The 21,907-nt window shown below is 42.7% G+C and overlaps 1 protein-coding gene across 4 annotated transcripts in view; it reads left to right on the top strand.

Moving 5' to 3' along the window:
• The first annotated feature begins 8,098 nt into the window (after nt 1-8,098).
• The window catches only part of ARHGEF26 (Rho guanine nucleotide exchange factor 26), a 123,468-nt gene continuing 109,659 nt past the window's right edge, over nt 8,099-21,907 (top strand). For 2 of the 4 annotated variants that reach the window (XM_059163712.1, XM_059163711.1), the window contains exons 1-3: nt 8,117-9,799; nt 11,164-11,203; nt 15,394-15,539. In XM_059163712.1, the coding sequence (XP_059019695.1) occupies nt 8,654-9,799; nt 11,164-11,203; nt 15,394-15,539 (1,332 nt within the window). In that variant the 5' untranslated portion in view covers nt 8,117-8,653. Of the gene's footprint in view, nt 9,800-11,163; nt 11,204-15,393; nt 15,540-21,907 lie in introns of all 4 variants that reach the window. The other 2 variants (XM_059163714.1, XM_059163713.1) reach the window with 2 other exon arrangements.

Raw genomic sequence — 21,907 nt, 5'->3', positions numbered from 1 at the left:
TAGCGGACTCTGGCGGGGGGCTTTCTTCACTACTCTTTATCTATAGCCAGCCCAGGGCCTGGCATTAACCGGGAGCCAGATAAATACTAGTTCATGACCAGGACTACCGATTTGACTTCCGTGGCTAAAACCCTCCCTTTCTAAGGCTTTTGTGTTTTCCCAACTAGACGGTGACGGCGTGCTGACCACACTGACTCCATCTTGGGTCCTCCTTCTTGTCGGTGAGTGCGCAATGACCTCCCTCGGGGCTCCGCGCTCCCCGCTCCGTGGGGATTCATGTGCCCTGATCAGAATGCAGGAAGGCTTGTTCAGATCTTCCCTAAAGGGGCCCACTAAAGGTACGGTTTTAGGTGAGTAGCAGACGTGATTGGTGCACAGAAGCCCCGGCTGTAGCTAACTGGTAGAGACCGGCCGGTGCACAGACGGTGCTCCTTGACATAACTATGCTTTGACCTCACCACCGCACCCTTCGCTCTGTAAAACCTGCGCATGAAAGTTTGGATGGGGGTGGAGAATGCGGGCATAGCGCCATGGATTCCCCGTCTGTTTGGTCCTTCTATCAGTGAGTTACCCTGAGTACCCCGCACAGGGTAGGGAGAGGCTTGCTTCGTTTTTCCATCTCAAACTTGGTTTCTCTGGAGGATAATTTGCTGACCCTGCCCCACCTTCTCACAGCCCTCTTCCTCTGCCTCCTCTTTTTATGGACGTTGTCCTCAATTAATCAATCTGTCCATTACTGAAGAACTATAGGAGATAGAGAACCAGTCTGACATTGGGGTGCTTACATTTTGTGTGTGAAAATGTAGATATAAATGAATAATGGAGTCACAAACAGTATAAAAATGGAGTAATAGTTGAGAGCCAGATTGGAGCTAGTCCACTGGGACTTAGCCTCTCTGTGCTATAGTTGCCTCATTTATAAAATGGAGATAGTGGCAGTTTTTAATTCATAAGGTTAGTGTGAAGATTAAGTTATTTACATTTGAAGCCCTTCTGCAAGGACCTGGTATATCCTAAGTGCTCAAAAAATGTTTTTAAAAACACACAACGTAATATATAAGTCATCATTATAAGTGCTGTAGAAAGTCTCCTTTTAAGAACTTTTTATCCAGGGGTGCCTGGGTGGCTCAGTGGTTTAAGCCTCTGCCTTCCGCTGGGGTCCTGGGATCCAGCCCTGCATCGGGCTCTCTGCTCGGCGAGGAGCCTGGTTCCCTCTCTCTCTCTGCCTTCCTCTCTTCCTGCTTATGATCTCTCTCTCTGTCAGATAAATAAATAAAATCGCAAAAAACAAAAATAATCCCCTTTTTCCAGTGAGAACTCTTCAGTTCTCAAAACTTCCTCTTCACATATCCTTTCCAAACTTTCCTTTGTCATTTTGACTTTATCTTTTCATTGTACCAGCCAGTAAGCCAGGCCAGGTTGTCTTAAGGTCCAAGAAAGAGACAATTGAGGAGCCCCAGATAACAGCCAGCCCCAACCGGCAGGTATGTGAATGAGGCTGTCGGTGTCCTTCTGATCCAGCCCATCCCATGGCTGGTGGGAGAGCCCAGGGAAATCAGTAGAAAACCCAAGAACCAGCCCACAGGATGGTGAAAAGCCATAAATAATAAGTTGTATTTTTTTTTAATGGAACTGGTTTCTTGTTTGTTTTAAATATTTTATTTATTTGAAAGAGAGATACACAGCAAGAGAGGGAACACAAGCAGGGCGAGTGGGAGAGGGAGAAGCAGGGTTCCTGCCGAGCGGGGAGCCAGATGTGGGGCTCCATCCCAGGACATTGGGATCATGACCCAAGCCAAAGGCAGATGCTGAATGATTGAGTCACCCAGTTGCCCTTAACAGTTGCTTTTTAAGGCACTAGGTGGTAAGGTGGTGTGTTTCACAACATCGCATAATAGAAATTTTGCTGTCCAGGGGTGACTGGGTGGCTCAGGTGGTCCAGAGGTAAATATGCTAACATTTTAAGTATGCCAAATCTGGATATGACGTCTATACACATAGGTATTTGCATTTTTAAAAACACAAAGTAGGACATTCTGTATGATGTGTTTAAAGGCTATTTTTCCCTACATATTTTGAATTTTTTAATGAATAATTCTATATCTGTACTAATCATTGTACATCATGATTTATTAATGAATTTCCTATCGATGAACACTTGGTGTGGTTCTAATTTTTTTGGCATAGTAAGAAATGTTTTGATGAACATCCTTGAGCATACTTCTTTGCACACCTTGAGGGTTATCTTCTCAGGATTATATCCTACATAATGGAATTAATACATCAAACACTGGTCAGTTTACAGGATTTTGAGTATGTATCATCTGATTCCTTTCCAGAAAAGTTGTACCAATTTACATTCTTACTGTAAATGGGTCAGAACTTTCTATTGCCTGCACTTTTACCAACAGTGGATTTTTAAAAAAAGATCTTTGTTGACCTAATGGATGAAGACCTATGATCTCATTATTATTTTAATTATATTTTTACTATTGAGACTGAAAATATATAGATATATAAAGATTTTATTTATTTATTTGAAAGAGAGACACAGCAAGAAAGGGAACACAAGCAGGGGGATTTAGAGAGGGAGAAGCATGATAGAGAAGGAGAAGCAGGCTTCAAGCTGAGCAGGGACCCCAATGCAGGGCTCTATCCCAGCACCCTGGGATCATGGCCTGAGCGGAAGGCAGATGCCAAACGACTGAACCACACAGGCACCCTGAGGCTGAATATATTTTCATGTATGGTGGGCATTTGTGTCTTCTCTAAAAGCTGCATTCTCACTCTGGTCATTTTTCTGTTGTTACCTTTTTCTTACTGATTTGTGAATGTTACGGTTATTAATACTTTGCCTATTCTCTGTGTGTGTGTATAGATAGATAGAGATAAATTAGAGAAAAATATTGAGATATATATCTCTAAGATTTCCCTCAGAGTTTATGGGGTTAGGTGGATTTCTTTTAAACCCACAAACAAATCTGTTTATTTTTATTTCTGAGACGAGTGTTGACAGATTTATTGTTGTTGTTGTTTTTTAAAGATTTTATTTATTTATTTGACAGAGAGAGATCATATGTAGGCAGAGAGGCAGGCAGAGAGAGAGGGGGAAGCAGGCTCCCTGTTGAGCAGAGAGCCTGATGTGGAGCTGGATCTCGGGACTCCGAGATCATGACCTGAGCTGAAGGCAGAGGCTTAACCCACTGAACCATCCAAGTGCTCCATCAAATTTATTGTTTTAAACAATTGTGAAGTTTACATCCTTTCAGAGAGTGTCAGATACCATCCAGGTAATACCCAGGTCCCTCAGTTTAGGACACCTACTATATTCTGTTCTCACCATATATAGCCACATGAATCTCTTGCTACTTCCAACTACAAACTCTCAGTTCTTGTGAATTTAGTTTCTGGTATGTGGTGCTTGTGGGCTCCGAAGTCTGAGTCTAACAGATCTGAGTCTGAGTTAGGATTCTGACTCAGCCACTCACCAACAGTATAAGAGCTTTTTGAACCTCGACACTTCATATTTAAGGGGAGACAGGATTAATGAAAGTTTGAATTATATGTAATGAATGCAATGTTTGACGTACAGTTGGCACTAAATAAATGTTTTCCAGTCATCCCCCCCATGTTTTTGCTCATGCTGAGACATGTTTCTGGGGTATGCTTCTCTTGTCCTCCACCTCCCAATATTTTACCTATTCTTCTGACCTAGTTCTACCCAGACTTCTTTACAAAGGTGTACAGAGAACAGAGAGCCTACCATGCATCTTATTCAGGTTAGGTTCTTATAGTATCATTTCAATATTTTAGATCTTGTTACCTAACAAATGACACTTAAAAATAGCCTAATTATTATGCGAGTCATATCATTAGGGATTAATGCAAATTGGTTTAGTAAATAGAGCAATAATTGGTCTCTCAGCCTCTGGTATCTTATACCATTGAATATATTAATATCTTTGGGCAAAGGAGGGAAAGTGGTCAAAAGGGGCAAACCTGGGAGTTATAAGTAAATTCTTGGGATCTAAAGCATAGCATGATGATCATAGTAAATACTTTATTGTCTCTTTGAAAGTTGTAAAGAGCAAATTGAGAAAGTTCTCATCACACACATAAATTATAACTGAGGTAATGTCTGCTAACTAACTGGTAATCATTTTGAAATATATACATATATCAAATCATTATGCTGCACACCTTAAACTAGTACAATGTAGGTCAATAGAACTGGAAAAATTAATTTTTAAAAATTAAAAAAATACATATATACCATTGGAATATATAATTCCTCATTAACTCAATATATACATCTCCCCAGTTCTAAGAAGTGTTTATACATTTTAATGTATCTGAAACTAGGATATGTCTTACTTAAGAAAGAGACCTTGGCCCAATGGCAGTCATGATATTGTTGGCATTGGCTCTGTATTTGTGAAAATGGTCATAACTGTTCTGTCATCATTTCACTGAGTTTTATGCAATTTAATTCTATACACATCAAAGTCATATGATAAAAGATGCTACTGAAGGCAAAAGAAATCACCAAGTGTGTTAGATTAGGTAAAAAAAATTCTAAAGCAACAAGAGACTGATGTAAGCATCTAATGTATTATATAGGCCTATAGTTAAAGCATGGAATTTAATCTGTCAGAAACTTCTTTGTGGCCATTCACAGAGAAGCTGCAGAGTTTATGGTGGCATAGGATTCAGCTGAAAAGGAAAACTATGCTTTTGATCAAATAGGATAGCACCAGCATCAAACTTGCAGAATGATTGTCAGTGGCTAGGAAGCAAATTCCAGAGATCAGATTAGGGTATTTTAAGAAATACTGTCCTATCAATGATATTGTGCAGAAAAACAAACATATTGATTCTTTGTGTGAAAAGGGATTCAGAAGAGTTAGATTTAGTGTACAGAATTTTTAGAAATTCTTTACTCAATTTATTTTGCTTATATTTCCCTTTGCCCTATATGCACATTACTGTAAAAAATCTATGTCTAAGTCTAAAAGCACTCTTTAAATAAGTAGAAAACAAAAGTCCTGTATGACAACATGTGTCATAGTTTAATTGGCAACTCTTTCTTGGTGGCACATACTATTGATGATGGCTTCAATTTGGATATGATAAAGTGAATGGAGTCTAAACTATGCCGTATGTCTGTGAATTTCCAGACTTCCCCTAGTGAAGGAAGGAGTTTGGTGTCTTGCTGTTCTTGTTTTGGTGGATATGATGTAGTTGCCTAGGAATGAGGTAGGAAGATCCTGTGATTTCCTTGACAGTCTTTTGCTACACTTGTTTGCAGACCCAACAGAGGTTGAAGAGATTATCACCATTTATAACGTTTTAACATAAGTCACAGATTGCATTCTGAATCAGGTAACACTTCATTTATCATTAGTTAAACATTTTTAAATTATACTTTCCCAATATAAAAGTATTATGTTAGTATGGAAAACATTCTGTGTTAAAAAGTGGGTATGTATGAGTATGTAATTAGCTATATTTCTTCTTTAAATTTCTTAAAATTTTTTAAATTTAATTTTTTTAAACGATTTTATTTGACAGGAGAAAGCGAGAGAGGAAATAGAAGCAGGGAGAGTGGGAGAGGGAGAAGCAGTCTTCCTGCTGTGTAGGTAGCCTAATGCTGGGCTTGATTCCAAGACCCTGGGATCATGACCTCAGTCAAAGGCAGATGCTTACTGACGGAGCCACACAGGTACCCCTGAATTTCTTAAAATCTTTAAAAAAAATTCTTGGGGAGGGGGGCGCCTGGGTGGCTCAGTGGGTTAAAGCATCTGCCTTCAGCTCAGGTCATGATCCCAGGGTCCTGGGATCTCTGCTCAGCAGGGAGCCTGCTTCCCTTCTTCTCTCTCTACCTGCCTCTCTGCCTACTTGCGATCTCTGTCTGTCATAAATAAATAAAATCTTTTTTTTTTAAAGATTTTATTTATTTATTTGACAGAGGTCGCAAGTAGGTAGAGAGGCAGGCAGAGAGAGAGAGAGAGAGAGAGAGAGTGGGAAGCAGGCTCCCCGCTGAGCAGAGAGCCCCATGCAGGACTCGATCCCAGGATCCTGAGATCATGACCCGAGCCAAAGGCAGAGGCTTTAACCCACTGAGCCACCCAGGTGCCCCAATAAATAAAATCTTAAAAAAAAAATTCTTGGGGCGCCTGGGTGGCTCAGTGGGTTAAGCCTCTGCCTTCTGCTGGAGTCATGATCTCAGGGTCCTGGGATAGAGCCCCACATAGGGCTCTCTGCTTAGCAGGGAGCATGCTCCCCTCACCCCCTGCCTTTCTGCCTACTTGTGATCTCTGTCGAATAAATAAAATACTTCTAAAAAATTAAAAAAAATTCTTGATGCCATTTCTCCTTTACAGAAGTGTCTCTGATCAAAGTAAGTATACTTAACGTACAACATTTGGTAATACAGAAAAGTATAAAACATAAAAATACTCATTCTTCATCTCACAATCCAGAGCTTGCCTCTTACTATTTTGACCATTACATTCAACGTATGTAGGGCAAAAATGAGTAGCTTAAGTTGCACACAGTGGATGTGCACTGTATCTCTGCTGAATGAATGCATGAATGCTGAATGAGAACTTGGAGAACAGCCCACAAGTCTTGCTGATAGAATTAATTACATAGATCTTACGGTCATTTGTCCTCTCAAGTTGGCCTTATTCTTCTCACATAACAGGAACTTGGCGAGGATACAACCAACTTTCTACTATTTGGCAATGGAGCACTCTGGAAAGATGGTTACTGTCCTTACTTCATTCCTCTCACAAATTCATTCAACAAATACTAAGTACCCACTGTGGGCCTGGAATACAGAGGGGCAATAAATCAACATGGCTTCTGCCCTCTTGATGCTTACTGTCCAAAGAAGACAAAACAGATAGTAAACATAAACACAAAAATAAATGTGTATATATGTAAATTGTCATTAAATGTAGAAAAGAAAGAGAACAGGTGGCTGGGGGAATATAAACAGGGCTGTGACGGTTTGATTCAGTAGGGGTCAGGGAAATCTCTGATGGTGTAACACCTCAGAAGGTCAAGGAGAACAAAAGGGCAGGTTCTGGGGAGGTCGAAATTGGAAGTAGCTGTGGCCTAAGAATAATGAAGAAAAAAATGTTGGGAGAAAAGACTGTTGCAGAGGTAGGCAGATCCTGCAAGGCCTTGTAAGTTATAGAGTTTGGGGGGGGAAAAAAAAAAGAAAAAAAAATATATATGTTTGTAACTTAATTTACATTTATCTTTTACATGGTAAAATCCAGGATTCAAAACAAAATGTTCTGGGCATTTGTGTGATTCAGAGTCACGATCTCAAGGTCTGTGAGATTCAGCCCCAGAGCGGCTGGCGCTGGGGGTGGAGTTCCCTTAAGATTTTCTTTCTCTCCCTCCGCCTCTCCCCCTTTCTAAAAACAACCATGACAAAAACAAAAACAAAAACAAAAAAACACAAAGCATAAAAGATCCAAGATCTTTTGAAAGAAAATTCCCGCTCCCACCAGTTTCCTAGGTACCCAGTCCCACCGTGCTCCGCCCCCCCCCCCCCCCCCCAGCTGCCTGCACACAAGCCTCTGGAAATACTCGAAGCACAAGCAAGGGCATCTATCAGTCTCTATTATAAAGTATTTTAAGCCGGGGAGTTAGGGGATCAGAGTTGTGTTTTAAGACCACCCCAGCGCTGAGAGGGCACTGACTCCCAGCGTTTAGAGCTACGCCTCCCATCTCACGCATTTCACAGACCCTCCACTCCCCGGACTACCCCCCCAACCCCCTCAGCACCACCCCCCAACCCTGCCCCCAGGGCTTTCTAAATTGCAGCTTGGCCTGGCTCCCACGCTCGTTCTCACGCTGTGCTCCTGGCAAGCACTTAGCGCGCCCACAGCTCCCCGCACGGAACCCTGAAGTTCCGCACCCAGCCCACGTGTGCACCAGTGTTTCAAAGCAAGACGGCAGGAGACGGAAGGTACGCCAAGGCAGAAGGCAGGCTCCGATCCTCCGAGCTACTGCGACAGAGGCGGGTGGGAGGAGGGCTAAGGCTGGGGTGGGGCTAAGGCTGGGGCGGGGCTAAAAGGCTGGGGGCTGGACCAAGCTTGAGGGCGGAGCCGACGGCTCGGGTCGGCTGCTGTGCTCTCCGGAGCTCCCCGGCTGCTGCGATTCTGTCCGAGACCCGGGCCACCCAAGGGCCGGTGGACGCTCGCTGGCCCTGGGCTCTGTAAAGCCCCGAAGGTAAATCCGCCTAGGAGCCGGGCGGCTCGAGCGAGAGGGGGCCAACGACCGGGCTGGGCAGCTGGATGGCGGCGGAGGGGAGCGTCGCGCGGCGGCAAGTTTCTCCAAAAAGCTGAACTCGTCACAAAGTTTCCTGTGCATCAGCTTGCACCCTGCGTACTGGTGGCGGGCTTTTTCCGTGCGGGTGGTCTTTGGGCGCTGGAGGGACGCGGAGGTAATTGGATTATTCCGCCTGGTCACAGCTCAGATTTCTCTCACGGACTGCGCGTTGCGGAGGGCGCAGATTTTTGCCCTAGCAGAGGTGGGTAGTCCACACGCAGTTGGGTCGCGCACAGCAGTCGGGTGACCGCCAGGCTTGGAGCACGTCTGCAAGGCGTGCCTACTTGTCCCGAGGCAAAGTTCCATGATTTCTTTCCTCTTTAGGCAACTGGGTGCTGTTCCTTCCCGGGCTGACCTCGAAGTCTCCGCTATGGACAGCGAGAGTGAAGTGGATTTTTCTAGCAACAGCTTAACCCCTTTGTGGCGGAGGCGGTCAACTCCTCAGCCTCCGTTGCTGGGCCGGAGCAAGCCGAGGCCCCAATCCTACCAGAGCCCCAGCGGGTTGCTGATCACGGATTTCCCCGTGGAGGACCGAGGGACGCTCCCCGCCATGCAGGCTCCCACCCAGGGACCCACCGCTTCGGAGGGCAGGACGGTCCAGGGGAACCCACAGCTTCTGTGTGCCCATAGGAGGGTGGTGACCAATGGGAGTACGATCTCACCGGAATATAGATCTGTCTCTCCTCGGCTGCGACGGCCCAACTCTCCCCAGGCTCCCAAAGCAGTGTCAGGGGTCTCCTCGAAATCCCCAGCGAATGGCACTGTGACCTCGCCCCTACCGCAGCCTGTGTGCCCCCAGCGGACTACCAAGTCGCCCCCCTGCTGCAGCTGGGAGGTAGACCTGACCGCATCGACGACGAGCCCCCTGCCTTCAACCGCTGCAAATGGGCTTTTCCCTGAAATCGACTCCCCAGGCGCTGGTTCGCGATCTGGCCAGGCAACTAATGACCCTGAGCCAGAACTCACGAAACTCTCTCCTGCGCCCCAGAAAAGTTCTTCGGAACACAAACTCCCCCTCCAAAGGCTGCCCTCCCAGGAGAAGGAGCTTCCAGAGAATCCTTCAGTGGTTTTGAGCACCAACAGCCCCGCCGCCCTCAAAGTGGGGAAACAGCAAATCATTCCGAAGAGCCTGGCCTCGGAAATTAAACTAAGTAAGTCCAACAGTCAGAATGTGGAGCCCCACAGGAGACTCTTCAAGGTGCGCAGCATGGTGGAGGGCCTTGGAGCGTCTCTGGGCCCCTCAGAGGATGAGGGCGACGCGGAGAACGACGTAGACAGCCCAGGGTCTCTGCGGCGAGGCTTGCGATCCACATCCTATCGCAGGGCGGTGGTCAGTGGCTTTGATTTTGACAGTCCTACCACTTCAAAGAAGAAGAACAGAATGTCCCAGCCTGTTCTGAAAGTGGTGATGGAAGACAAGGAGAAGTTCTCCAGTCTGGGAAGGATAAAGGTAAGAGTGGGCAGGAGTTTCGCTGGCGAAGCCAGGCGTTCACCAAGCCAAAAGCAAAGGTGTTGGGGGTGGGGAGGAGGGGCATGGAGGAAACCAGAAGTTATTGTTCTCTTTCAATTCTCTTGTTGATCAGACCGGTGCACGTCTGTCTCTTGGCCATGCTGTTTCTGGCAGTCACAGCCAGGTTAATGCAACTTTGTGGGAGGAAGTAAAACTCTTATCAGGGTTTTACCTTTTTAATCTCAGTCAAAATGTGGAGGCCTACCTAATGTGAAAAAGAAATGCAGCGAATTAGGTATGGGCTGAATCCTGAACACTTTTAATACAGGAAACTGAACAGAGGGTGGAGAGCAGGCATGGTACTCTTGACTCTAGGTCAACTGTCTGGAGTTGGTCTAGAGGTGTCAGTTAGGGGTTGCTGATTCATCACCCGGTGATACAGGAAACTCCTCATTTCTTTTGAGCATGTTGATTATTTTAGTTACTTGAAGTAATTGATTTATGTTAATTAATTAGAATGACTTTTTGAGTGGTGATAACCTACTAAATACCATTCAGGTAAAATGTGAATTTTAAAAATGATTGTCAGAATTACAGAAGATACAAATAGTTTGTCATCTTTGTTGTTGCTTCTTTCTGTCACCACGGTCTGTGGTTGTGTTTTATTCCCATGTTGTACCCATTTATTCTTGAACTTGAGTGCATCTAACTAGTTAGTAGCTCAGAACTTAAGGTTCCAGTGAACTGTGTGTATTGCTCCCTGATAAAGGCCTGGGAGTTGCATGTGTTAAAATATTGCCAAACATGACCTAAAGAGATAGAGGAAAACCAAAGAAGGATATTTTGGAGTGTGCATCTGCTGCTTTCTCTGGGAACAAGGCAGATCTCAGCAGAAATTCGTTTGGGCAGCCACAACTTTTCTTGATTAATAAGAGAACTGGAACCAGTTATATGAAGGTCAATATGTAATATACTAGGAAGGCTATTTTATTTTTTATGTCATGGCCTTAAAGAAATTACATAACACTTTAGGTGCCCCCCCCCCAACAAGTATAGCAAAGTTCAATTTAACAGTGATGGTGTATTTTGAGTAGTGAAATGAGCTGAACTACTGGTCACCTCAGGGTTCTCAAGCTCTTTTGCTGGGGGTGGGGGACATTGTACATTTCATTTCACCATTTTATTGGATTATGATAATCAGATAAGTGAACTACTTGAGGGATCATCTGCTATCTGCTTTTGGAAATCTAATGAATGTAACAACAAGAAGTAATACTTTTTCTTAAAATAGCTGTATTTTCTATTTGGCTCATTCATACATCGTTTGCTTTGCTTTTTCCTTTTTTGCTTTTCTTGTTTCTTAGAAAAAAATGCTGAAAGGACAAGGAACATTTGATGGGGAAGGTAAGCATTTGATTTTCCAGACTTTTATTGCTGTTTCAATGTGGAATATCAATTATAAGTTGAAATCCAGCTGCAGTAACAAAAACACTTAAGATGAGAAAAATGTCCAACTTCTTCCCAAATTATACAGTACAAAACTCTGCACTGAGCTAAATTTTCATCCAGTAATATCAGCAGTGAATGGAATTAATAACATTTTTTGTAAGTTGATGACTTTGTCAGCCAATGTCCTGGATTTTTACTTCTTATCTACTCTGCCTCACCTCCCTCGAAAAAATGGAGACAGAGTAAGAGCTAGTCCAACTTTTTAGTTAAAAATCCTGAGTTTGGGGTACCTGGGTGGCTCAGTTGGTTAAGTGACTGCCTTCAGCTCAAGGCATGATCCTGGAGTCCTGGGATTGAGTCCTGCATTGGAGTCCCGGCTCCATGCGGAGTCTGCGTCTCTCTCTGACCTTCTCCCTTTTCATGTTCTCTCTCACTCTCTCAAATAAATAAATAATATCTTAAAAAAAAAATCCTGAGTTTGGCATTTAGATCTTAAGTCTTACTTCCTTTGACTTAATATTCTTTTCCCCATATTTCCACATTTTAGTGTTACTTCTGACTTCCTGTTTGCTTATCAAGTTTCAATTTTGGGGAATTCTAACTCTCCTGGCTGCTAGAAATATATTCCTAACAATCTGTAATCCGTATAGAAAAGCTGCTTCGGCCAGGTGTTCAAACCCTAATCAGATTAGCAGACTTTGGTAAACAGATGGGTCAAGTGTCCACCAACTGGAAGGGCACAAAGTGAGTGAGGAGCCCCACCTGCAGCCTTGCAGGTCTGGGGAGCATGGTGAAGGTGAAGGTAGTTCCTTGCTGTCGTATTTTGAAATGTTAAGATTTTTTCTAACGTTTGAAGAGTCATGAAGAAGAGTATACCTCTCTGTAAGTAAATCTAATGTAAAAATCACCCAGAGTTATAAAATACATAATCTTAGGTGATTATAAACTATTTCCCTATACATTTCTTATAAAAATCAGCTCCTTTGGAGGATTGCAACAGGACCAGTTTAAAAAAAAAAAAAAAAGTTTTCATTGCACGAATCTTAAGAAACTGCTCTGTATGGAGAAGAAACCCAGATACAGTATTTTAGTTGGTTTGGACAAATTCATCTCCCTGGTTTTATAGTTGAGGAAACTGGGAGCTCAGGGAGGTTTAGTGCCTTGCCCACTGTCACACTGGGGTAGTAGGACAGATAACTGGTTCTTAGTCCATTTGGCTTCCTCTTGTACCTCTTTGTGACCATCAAGTGAACAGAGTGTCTGCCTAATACGTATTTAGAGATGTTTTGCATCTTCTTGAATTTGACATTAATTTTGGGACCTATGTCTTAAAGGGTTAGAAATTGTGGCGCTTTTTTTTTTTTTTTAAAGATTTTATTTACTTATTTGACAAACAGATCACAAGTAGGCAGAGAGGCAGGCAGAGAGAAAGGGGGAAGCAGGCTCCCTGCTGAGCAGAGAGCCTGATGTGGGGCTCGATCCCAGGACCCTGAGATCACTACCTGAGCCGAAGGCAGAGGCTTTAACCCACTGAGCCACCGAGGCGCCCCACGCTTTTTTTTTTTTTTTTTTTAAGTCAGAGGACACAACTTTTTTATAGTTCTATGTTGTTTTCCTTTTTTTTTTTTTTTAAAAAAAATTATTTATTTATTTATTTGACAGAGAGACATCACAAGTAGGCAGAGAGGCAGGCAGAGAGAGAGAGAGGAGGAAGCAGGCTCCCTGCTGAGCAGAGAGCCCGATGCGGGACTCGATTCCAGGACCCTGAGATCATGACCTGAGCCGAAGGCAGCGACTTAACCCACTGAGCCACCCAGGCGCCCCTGTTGTTTTCCTTTTATATGGAGCTTTTCTATGCGTTCACTTGTGTCTTCTCAAATATGATGACCTGGAAATTGTTCTTACATACATGTACATGAGGAATACAGAATTCTTACCGATAATGACTAACAAGACTGTAAGTCAGGATGAGGTGCAGGAGAGTGGTAAGAACCTGTCATGGTGGAGTCAGGGACCTGGGTTACTCTCCTACTGCTTCTGTTCATCAGCTGAGTGACTCTGAGCAAGCATCGTAACCTCACCAAGCCTTAGTTCCATCATGTTTGAGAACTCTTACTGCCTTTGTTATGATGTTATGCTGAGAACGAATGAGAAATCTTATCAACTGTGTGCATATGTTTTGGGTCAGCCTCTAAGTACTTTAAAGAGCACTACAGACGTGTGGTAACCCAGTCTTTTCCCTCACCATCAGTTTCACATGTGTAAGACAATCCGCGAACAGGAAAATCTTGCATTGAGTCCAGTATTATTTTAGTCACGGTGCCTACAGAACATGCAGCAGTTGCTGAGAGAGGGGGCAGACGTTTGCCAGCTTTGGTAGGTGGGAAGGGCAGGGCAAGCTCAATGCGTCCCAAGCCAAATTCAGTCTTTCCCTCTGCCCGCTGTATCTTTTCGGGTGTTGCCATCTCCTCCTGTGCTGTTGTTGGGACCTAAGGACCTAGGAAACATCCTGATCACCTCCCTTTCTCTGCCCCGCATCTCCAACCCATCCCCAGGAACCCAGGTGATCATTCTCCCATAGCATCCTAATTAGTCTCCTACACAGTCAGCATTTTCTCCAACAACAGAATCCAGTTTTTCCTTTCAGTGGATTCACACTGCAATCAGGATAAAATGCAGTCTTTGCAGTGTGAAAGAAATTCAGTCGTTTTGGATGTGGGATAAAAATCTAGTTCTTTAACATTGCCTGCAAACCTCCGCATGATTTAGACTGTCTGGCTCATCTCCCTAAACTCACCTTATACCTTTGCCCACTAGACACCCGTGCTCTACACGTGGACTTTTCCTTTTTTCTTTTAAGGTATTACATTTCTTCTTGCCTCAGGGCTTTTTTTATATGCTTTCTCCTTACCTCTGTTACTTCTCATCTGTCATCTTAGATTTTTTCCTTAGAAACACTGTCTGACCCCCAGACTGGGTCATTCCCTGCTGAGAGACTCTTGTTCTCAGAGCACCTGTATATAAATTATCCAGCTTGTAGGTATGTTTATGTACAAGATTATTGTGTCCTCCACCCAACAGTGACTTGCCTTCTTACGTGGGGTGAAAACCAGAGTCCTTTAGTGGCATGGAAGCAGGGGCCTGCATGATCTGCCTCCTGTTCATCCTCAGCCCCCCTTCTTAAGCTTTCTCCCTTTCCTTACCCCATTTCAGCTGTACAGCCTTCCCTGCTGGTCTTTGTACATGCAGATGTACAAAACAGACTCCCGACCCAGAACCTTTGTACTTGCTCTTCCCTCTGATGGTCTGTTCTTTCCCTGGCTGTAAGGTGGCTTGCTTTCTCACCTCTTTTAGGTCTTTGCTTAAATGTCATCTTGGTGAGGCCTCCCTAAATCACCCTATTTAAAAAATACAACCCCCTTTGTAACACTCCCTTCCTTTCCCTGTTTTCTTTTTCTCCGTGACACTTACCAGCATCTGACATACGCGAAGAGTTACTTATTTATTGTCATTCTTTGCTCACTTTGATGTCTACTCTATGAAGATCGAGATTTTCATCTTTTTTGTTCATTGTTGTATCCCTGTTGCTCAACAGTTGTTGGCATCTAGTAGGCCTTTTCCAGATATCAGTTGAATGAACAAATGAGTGAATGACTTGGACTATTTTCTCTTCCTATTTTTAGCTCATGAAGGCACAGGAAGTATCTTTTATTTTCCATTTACTCCCAGCTCTTGGCACATTGTAGATATATAGTACATGTTTGTTAAATAGGTAAATGAATGGTGAGGGACTTTGAAGGAAAAGAAGGATATGAATTCAGTTTACCACCTCCCCCCACAAAAAACCCCCAGTGATTTAATAGGCCTGGCTATCCTCCAAGAGGGGTAGACAGAGATGTGGAAACTTTGCTTCAGTGGGTATTTTATGCATGGATCCTTTCCCTTCCTGTGCATGAATTTGGGACAGAGCTGTGCGAGTGAGAAAATCACTTTTTGGTAATTTTTCTTCCGTGACAAAATCCATTTGCTTCTTTGTTGTTTATTAAACTAGAGACCAAACACTTTATAAATCTGGATGTTTGTTTAGAACAAGTAGCATAATGATGGGAGCCATTAGTGACATGTAGGGTTTGTGTTTCTTGCAGAAAATGCTGTCCTGTATCAGAACTACAAAGAAAAGGCTCTTGACATTGACTCTGATGAAGAGTCGGAGCCCAAAGAACAGAAGTCAGATGAAAAAATTGTGATTCACCACAAGCCACTGAGGTCCACGTGGAGCCAGCTGTCTGCGGTAAGTGTTTACCTTTTTCTTCCCAATGTGTGGCCCTGAAAAAACCAAGTTGTGGAAATTAGGTTTGGATGTGGTTTAAATTTTTTCTGCCAATGATCCTGTAACCTGAAAGAGAAAGACTCTTCTTTTTAGATTGTGATACGTTTCTTGAAACCCTCCAGACACTAGTGAGAATGTTGATTTTGATTCTTCTGATCAAGAAAATTAGGTTTTGATAAAATAAGGTATCTTGACAATGATATACTCTACTCTGGAAGCTTCTTTTCCTGCTTGGTCTCTCTTTTTTTTTTTAACGTAGTGTGTATATGCAGAGGTAACTTAATCTATCCTGAACTTTATCATAATTATGACTATATGTATAAATATATGTGTGTGTATCTATGCACAATAGGGAGTTTATGACAGTTCTTCCTTGGAAACTTCATTTGATTTAGACACTTTTATATGTTCTTGCAGCTGATTAATGAGTGGCAGTCTGTTTCCTTTCCCTCTGTGCATCTTTTGTGTGAGTGTGTCTGACAATTATGTTGTATTGATGAGTAATTTCTCCTCTCTGCATCAAACATCTTTTGTTTGTAGCTATAATTTCTCTTCCTCTTGGCTTAACAAATGTCACAGTGTGCTGCTTAGTTTACTTGATATGAGTTTGAGCTCAGTATCTGTGGGCCTCTGATGCATTACCAAGTAGAAAGGAATTCCCATGGCTGGCTTGGGTGGTGGGAGCATTGCATTGAAAACAAGCCAGTACACCTCTGTGAGTCCCTTAGGCAACACGGGAGCAGAAGCTATTCCCTCTTAAGCTGAAATGGGCATTGTTCAGAGTCCTGAATCTCATGTGTTCAGGGGACACGCTGACCTAAGAGAAGGAGTTGTGTACGTTGGAGCTCATAAACAGGCCATGGGAATGGATGTATGGTGATGATGGGAATGACTTCGGTCATGTTCTTCCTTCTTTCTTCTAGTCTGTGTTGGAATTCAGAATTCTAGAAACCGAGCCCTTTCTCTCTGTCTCCCTCCCAACCTCTAATTCTGCTCTAAGGAGAATTTATTTATTTCCAGTGCCTCCAAGGTGTGGCACCCTTAATATGTGCCATGGGCTAAAATGCCTACAAGGGCACAGCAAGCAACATTAAGGGGAGGCTGGTGAGTGTGGAGGTTGAGGCCTATGGGGATTATGGTGAACAGCCCTGATATAACTTCAGTCGCCGCCACTTAGCTCACACCAGCCCAGTGTTGCTGGTGTTCCTTCTGACGTTTAGGAAATGTTCCTTCTGACATTTAGGAAAGAGAACGCAGCAGTCCAGAGTTTTATGAGTATTATCCCAATTCATATGATAGAGAAATGATGTGTAAGGCCAACAAAGTATCTATGGGCCAGTCTTGTCTCCTCTGCTGACAGTTTGGAACTTCTAGGATATTTCTATGATTTTTGCCTGTGCTCAGGTGATAATACCTACTCACAGAACTGACATTTGGTAACCTTATACCCTAATTCAATGATTTCATGATATTCTATCCCAAGTGCACATGTGGAGAAACTGGTGACAAGGCCCATGGAGGCCATGTTGGCTCTAAATGGCTATCATTCCATTCTGGTGTGGACCATTTGGTAGAGGACTCTTGAAAAGAAAGCTGTGGATTTTTTGAGTTCTTCCTCCGTGGAAACAGCTGCATTTGTTAGCCCAGGCCTGAATCTTGCCATTGTTCTCTGAATGCTGAACAGCGATGTGTACTGATGTATCACACTCTGATCCTACCTACTCTGAGTACTGAAAAGCAAGCTGCCATACTTAGGCCTCCAAAAGTTTGGCTTTCAGCTAGATTAACAAACGCACATTAAAATAATACTACACATCCTTCTGCACAACTGCAAATATGGGCATGCATTTCATTGGGCCAAGGATACGTGTACCCATGTGCCTTTTGTTAACAAGATTTCTATCAAAAGACTGGTGACAAAATGTAAAACTATAAAGTGGGTTCTAACTTCAGTGTGTGTTATCTTGGGTTTTAGTGCTCCCAGGAGGCTTGTGTGTATTTACTGTGTTGCTTGGCAATTACATTTAATCAGAGCAACATTGGACTTTGCCACCTCCCATTCTTAGACTTCAGCCCGTGATTTCTTTGTGCATTTTGTGTCTCCTTTTCACATTTAAAATATTTTACTTTTTTAAAAAAATTATAAAGTACTTCAGGGGCGCCTGGGTAGCTCAGTGGGTTAAAGCCTCTGCCTTCAGCTGGGGTCAGGCTCTCTGCTCAGCAGGGAGCCTGCTTCCTCCTCTCTCTCTGCCTGCTTCTCTGCCTACTTGTGATCTCTGTCTGTCAAATACATAAAATCTTTAAAAAAAATTATAAAGTACTTCAAACATGCAGAAAAACTTAAAAATGAGTATGTGTAAGAGATTTATGGGTACCTGCCACCCCCATTGAACAAATGCTAACATATTTACTGCGGATCTCTCTTTTTTTGGGCAGATCCAGTTCACCACCCTCCTCTCCAGTACTTTTCTCCTTTCTGCCATCCCAAAATAATCACTGTCCTGAGGTTCTCTTCTATACTTCCCACATGGGTTTTCTATCCACTAAAAAGATGCAGACAGCTCTGGCTTTTAGGAAAGTGGATATTTCAATGAAAAAGTGGTCATTTCTTTTTCAGAAGCTTAGCAGTTGTTAGGTCTAAGTTGCCATTAGGATCCTAAAGAAAGGAAGCTTTTGTGAATTATGAGCATTGTCAGGATGTCTCTGTAGGGATCAGCACCTCCATTTCTCTGTCTGACCTCATGCCCCAATCCTTCCTTGAAGACGGGCCACAGGGGTTAGTGCTGGTCTCAGAAACATCTGCTCTTCCCATGCTTACCTTTAATGTGCCAAATTGACACGGTAGCTGCCATCTCATCATGCATACATCACTTTAATACAAAATTCTTTTTTGAGTATGGTCTTGATCCCAGAAAGAGGGTAGGGCGGGTGGTTTTCTGTGTGTGAGGGTTTGCATGAGCACATATGTGCATTAGCTGTTGTTGGTTGTTTTATTGTCTTAAAATCTCTTTGTTGCAAACACCTGCCTGCCTCTTGGGATGATGAAACTTTGCTTATCAGTTGACAGTAAGAAGAATTCAGTATGCAAAAGTCTCAGTTTGCAGTGATGATATACAGTTGTTGCATAGGTCTTCAAGTTTTCAGTCTGTAGTATAATGTTTTAGTGTGCTTGTCTCTATGTCTCCTTTGGTTCCGTTGGACAATCACACAGGTGACAGGTGCCCCCCCCCCACTCCCCCTTAACATTAAACCTTAGTAGGGCAGGTTTTTTTTTTAATTTAATTTTTTATTTGATTTTTTTTTTTTTTTAATTTATCTGAGAGAGAGTAAGAGAGAGTATGAGAGGGGAGAAAATCAGAGGGAGAAGCAGGCTCCCTGTGGAGCTGGGAGCCCAGTGCGGGACTCAGTCCTCTGGGATCATGACCTGAGCCGAAGACAGTCGCTTAACCAACTGAGCCATCCAGGTGCCCTAGCAGGACAGGTTTTAACTGTAATGTTGTGATTATCTAACAATAAGGGAGAATTAGAACTGTATAAGAAACATTTACTTGTTCCTCAATAGAAGGGAAAATCTAGCTGCCCAGACTTCTTGAGTCAGCTTAAAGTAAGCAAATGCGGATGTACTTAGCAATGGTGCCTCTGCCAATGGGTTCTCCATGCAGCAGTGGCTATTCTCCTATAGTCAGAAATACAACCTGGGCTCCTTAGTCTCATAAGAGGGTGACAGGTTTACTTTTCATTCCCTTGATCATAGAAGGAGGTAGAACTCTTCGAGTATATACAGAGTAGGTAGGTAGGTGTAGGATGTCTTCATTCCAGGAATTATAACTTTTCAGGCCTGGGAGAACACTGGTATATGAGAAATAATTTAAAATCATTATGGTTCGTGGATTTGAGGCTTGACATTGGAAAGTCATTTCTGATTTCTAAAGATCTGTGCCCAGAGACCCAGAACCTGCCACACACACAGGTCAGGTGCCCAGTGACTCACCTAAAATGGCAGCATGAGGATGAAGCCAGTAGTTCTCGGACCTCTGGGAAGAGCTTGTGGGTTTGAAGATAAACATCAATATTATTAGTTGGGGATAGGACACTAAGTCCTTGGTATAGTGACTGCCAGGTAACCCGTTGAGTCCTGGATACAAAGAGAGCTTTAGGATTTCCTACAGTTCATCTTTTAATGGGATTCTGGAAGCATTTGCAGTATTACAGAAAATAAAGGATAAATCTTGACTGGAGTCTTTTTGTTTTTCCTCCTAACCACACCTCCCTGCCCCGAACTCACATACTGTGCATGTCCTGAAAAATGATGGTTGTGAAACCAGTGTTTGTTTTTTCAAGATCAGTGACAGCACCGAAGCCACACTCACCAGCCGTGCCCTGACCCCATTTATTTGCTATGGGGTGTGTTTGTGTAATTTCCATCACCTTGACATGCCAGGTACCTTTGAAAAGGGTGTTTAGGCTCTAGAGGCAAAAACAAGCACGCAGGCGAACTTCCCACTGGGATTCAGCACCTAATAGAGTCATCCTCTGCTCTCCTCTTCCTTTGCACTTGCTGACGGGGGTTCATCAGTCATCTTCAGTCATTTTGATCTCTTCAGTTTGTTCAGAAATGTTAAACTCTCTAGTTTTTCCATTTTCCTCAGAGTATTCCTTCCGCTGTGCAGAGTGGGGCTAATGGTTTAACGGGAGGTCTGATGTCAGGACATCAGTCTCTGAGTCCTGGCTCTGCTCTTCAAGCTCACATCGTTTGCCACTGGATGACTTTCTGAACTGCCAGGAGAGGAAGGATGATTTGAAAAATAGTCATTTTGTATATGTATAATTCCATCCAGTTGACTATATAACAGACACCTTGGTGACTTAGCAGTTTGATCTGATGGGGCTTACCCTTCCAGAATTTACACCATGTTTGTTGTGAAAGGTCTGTTTTCTATAAAAACTAGAGCTCAACAGATGTAATAAACCTGAATATCATCCTGTTTGCAGAAAATGTTTTATGCATTCAGAGATCATAGAAAAATGTGCTCTTTTTCCTTAAATTTTCATACTTGTCTGAATTAATTTTCAGCTGTTCAGTAACTTGCTCCTTAAAATAATCTCTTCAGTCATATAATTTTCCATTCATATTTTGCAACATTGCAGTCTCATAAAATTATTTTTTACCTTAGATGATTAATGCCTTTTACCATATCTATCTTTTCTGTTCAAAAAATTTTTTAAAAAATGCTCATTTTTCATGCCTGGCTTGGTTTTAGTGCTCAGTGGAAATTGTCAGAGCTTTAGATATGTACTTGTCCACACTTTTAAATTGGGCAGTAGTTCTCCTGGATTGTTTGTATTTTTATAAACAGAAATAGAGATCCATGTGCTTATGTCTGAGAGGTACTCAGAGATTCTGTTCTAGTCAAGAGGGCTAGAGCTGGGGGCCCGCCTAGCTGTCAGTGCAATTAGATGATGCTGTTCTTTTAATGTTTTTGAAAATTAATTTTGATTTATATTAAGCAACATATAATATGTTCTCCATGTAAAAAATAAATGAACATTTCAGGTAAGACTAAAATCTCTTTCATCACGTCTGCAATCCCAATCTCTTTCCCCTTCTCTTTAGGAATGCCATTCTCAATTTGATAACATTCTCAAAATCCACATATATACATTGAAGAGAAATATAAAGATTGCATGTGTTTACTTAAATATATACTCTGTGGCTTTTACAGTTTGCTTTTTTTCTGAACCATGTGTCTTATAAATCCTTTCATGTCTATACATGATGATCTTCAGTATTCTTTCTAGCTTCGGCATTATTTTGTAGGATGGATATCAGTTTTGCTTCTCTCCCTTTGAAAGGTTATACATGCTTTGAGAATGAAAACTTTGAGGCATGGCTTTTCAGAAAATGCACACACAAGTATATAAATATTTGTTTATAATTTTTTTCTGTTTCTTTATTTCAGTTTGAGGTTTTAAAAGATTTTATTCACTTATTGGACAGAGAGAGAGGGAGAAAAAGAGGGGGGGAACAGAGGGAGAGGGACAAGCAGAGTCCTTGCTGAGCGCAGAACCTGATGCCCATGATCTCCATGTCATGATCTCCCATGACCCCGAGATCCTGACCTGAGCTGAAATCAAGAGCTGGATGCTCAACCAACTGAGCCACCCGGGTGCCCTTGGAGCTCTCTATGTATTAAGTATAGTTCCCATGTTGTTCATATCACATTTAGAAGTTTTTCTTTTTCTGAATTGTAGCAGATTTGGAACTTGAGCTGTGTAACTCTTTCTGAAGAATATATGTAGTCTTCAGAAAATGAAAAAACTTTTCCAGC

This window comes from Mustela lutreola, chromosome 2 (assembly GCF_030435805.1).
Source record: "Mustela lutreola isolate mMusLut2 chromosome 2, mMusLut2.pri, whole genome shotgun sequence".
Lineage (NCBI taxonomy): Eukaryota > Metazoa > Chordata > Mammalia > Carnivora > Mustelidae > Mustela > Mustela lutreola.
Note: the sequence above shows the minus strand (reverse complement) of the source record. Positions and strands in the feature narration are given on the sequence as shown.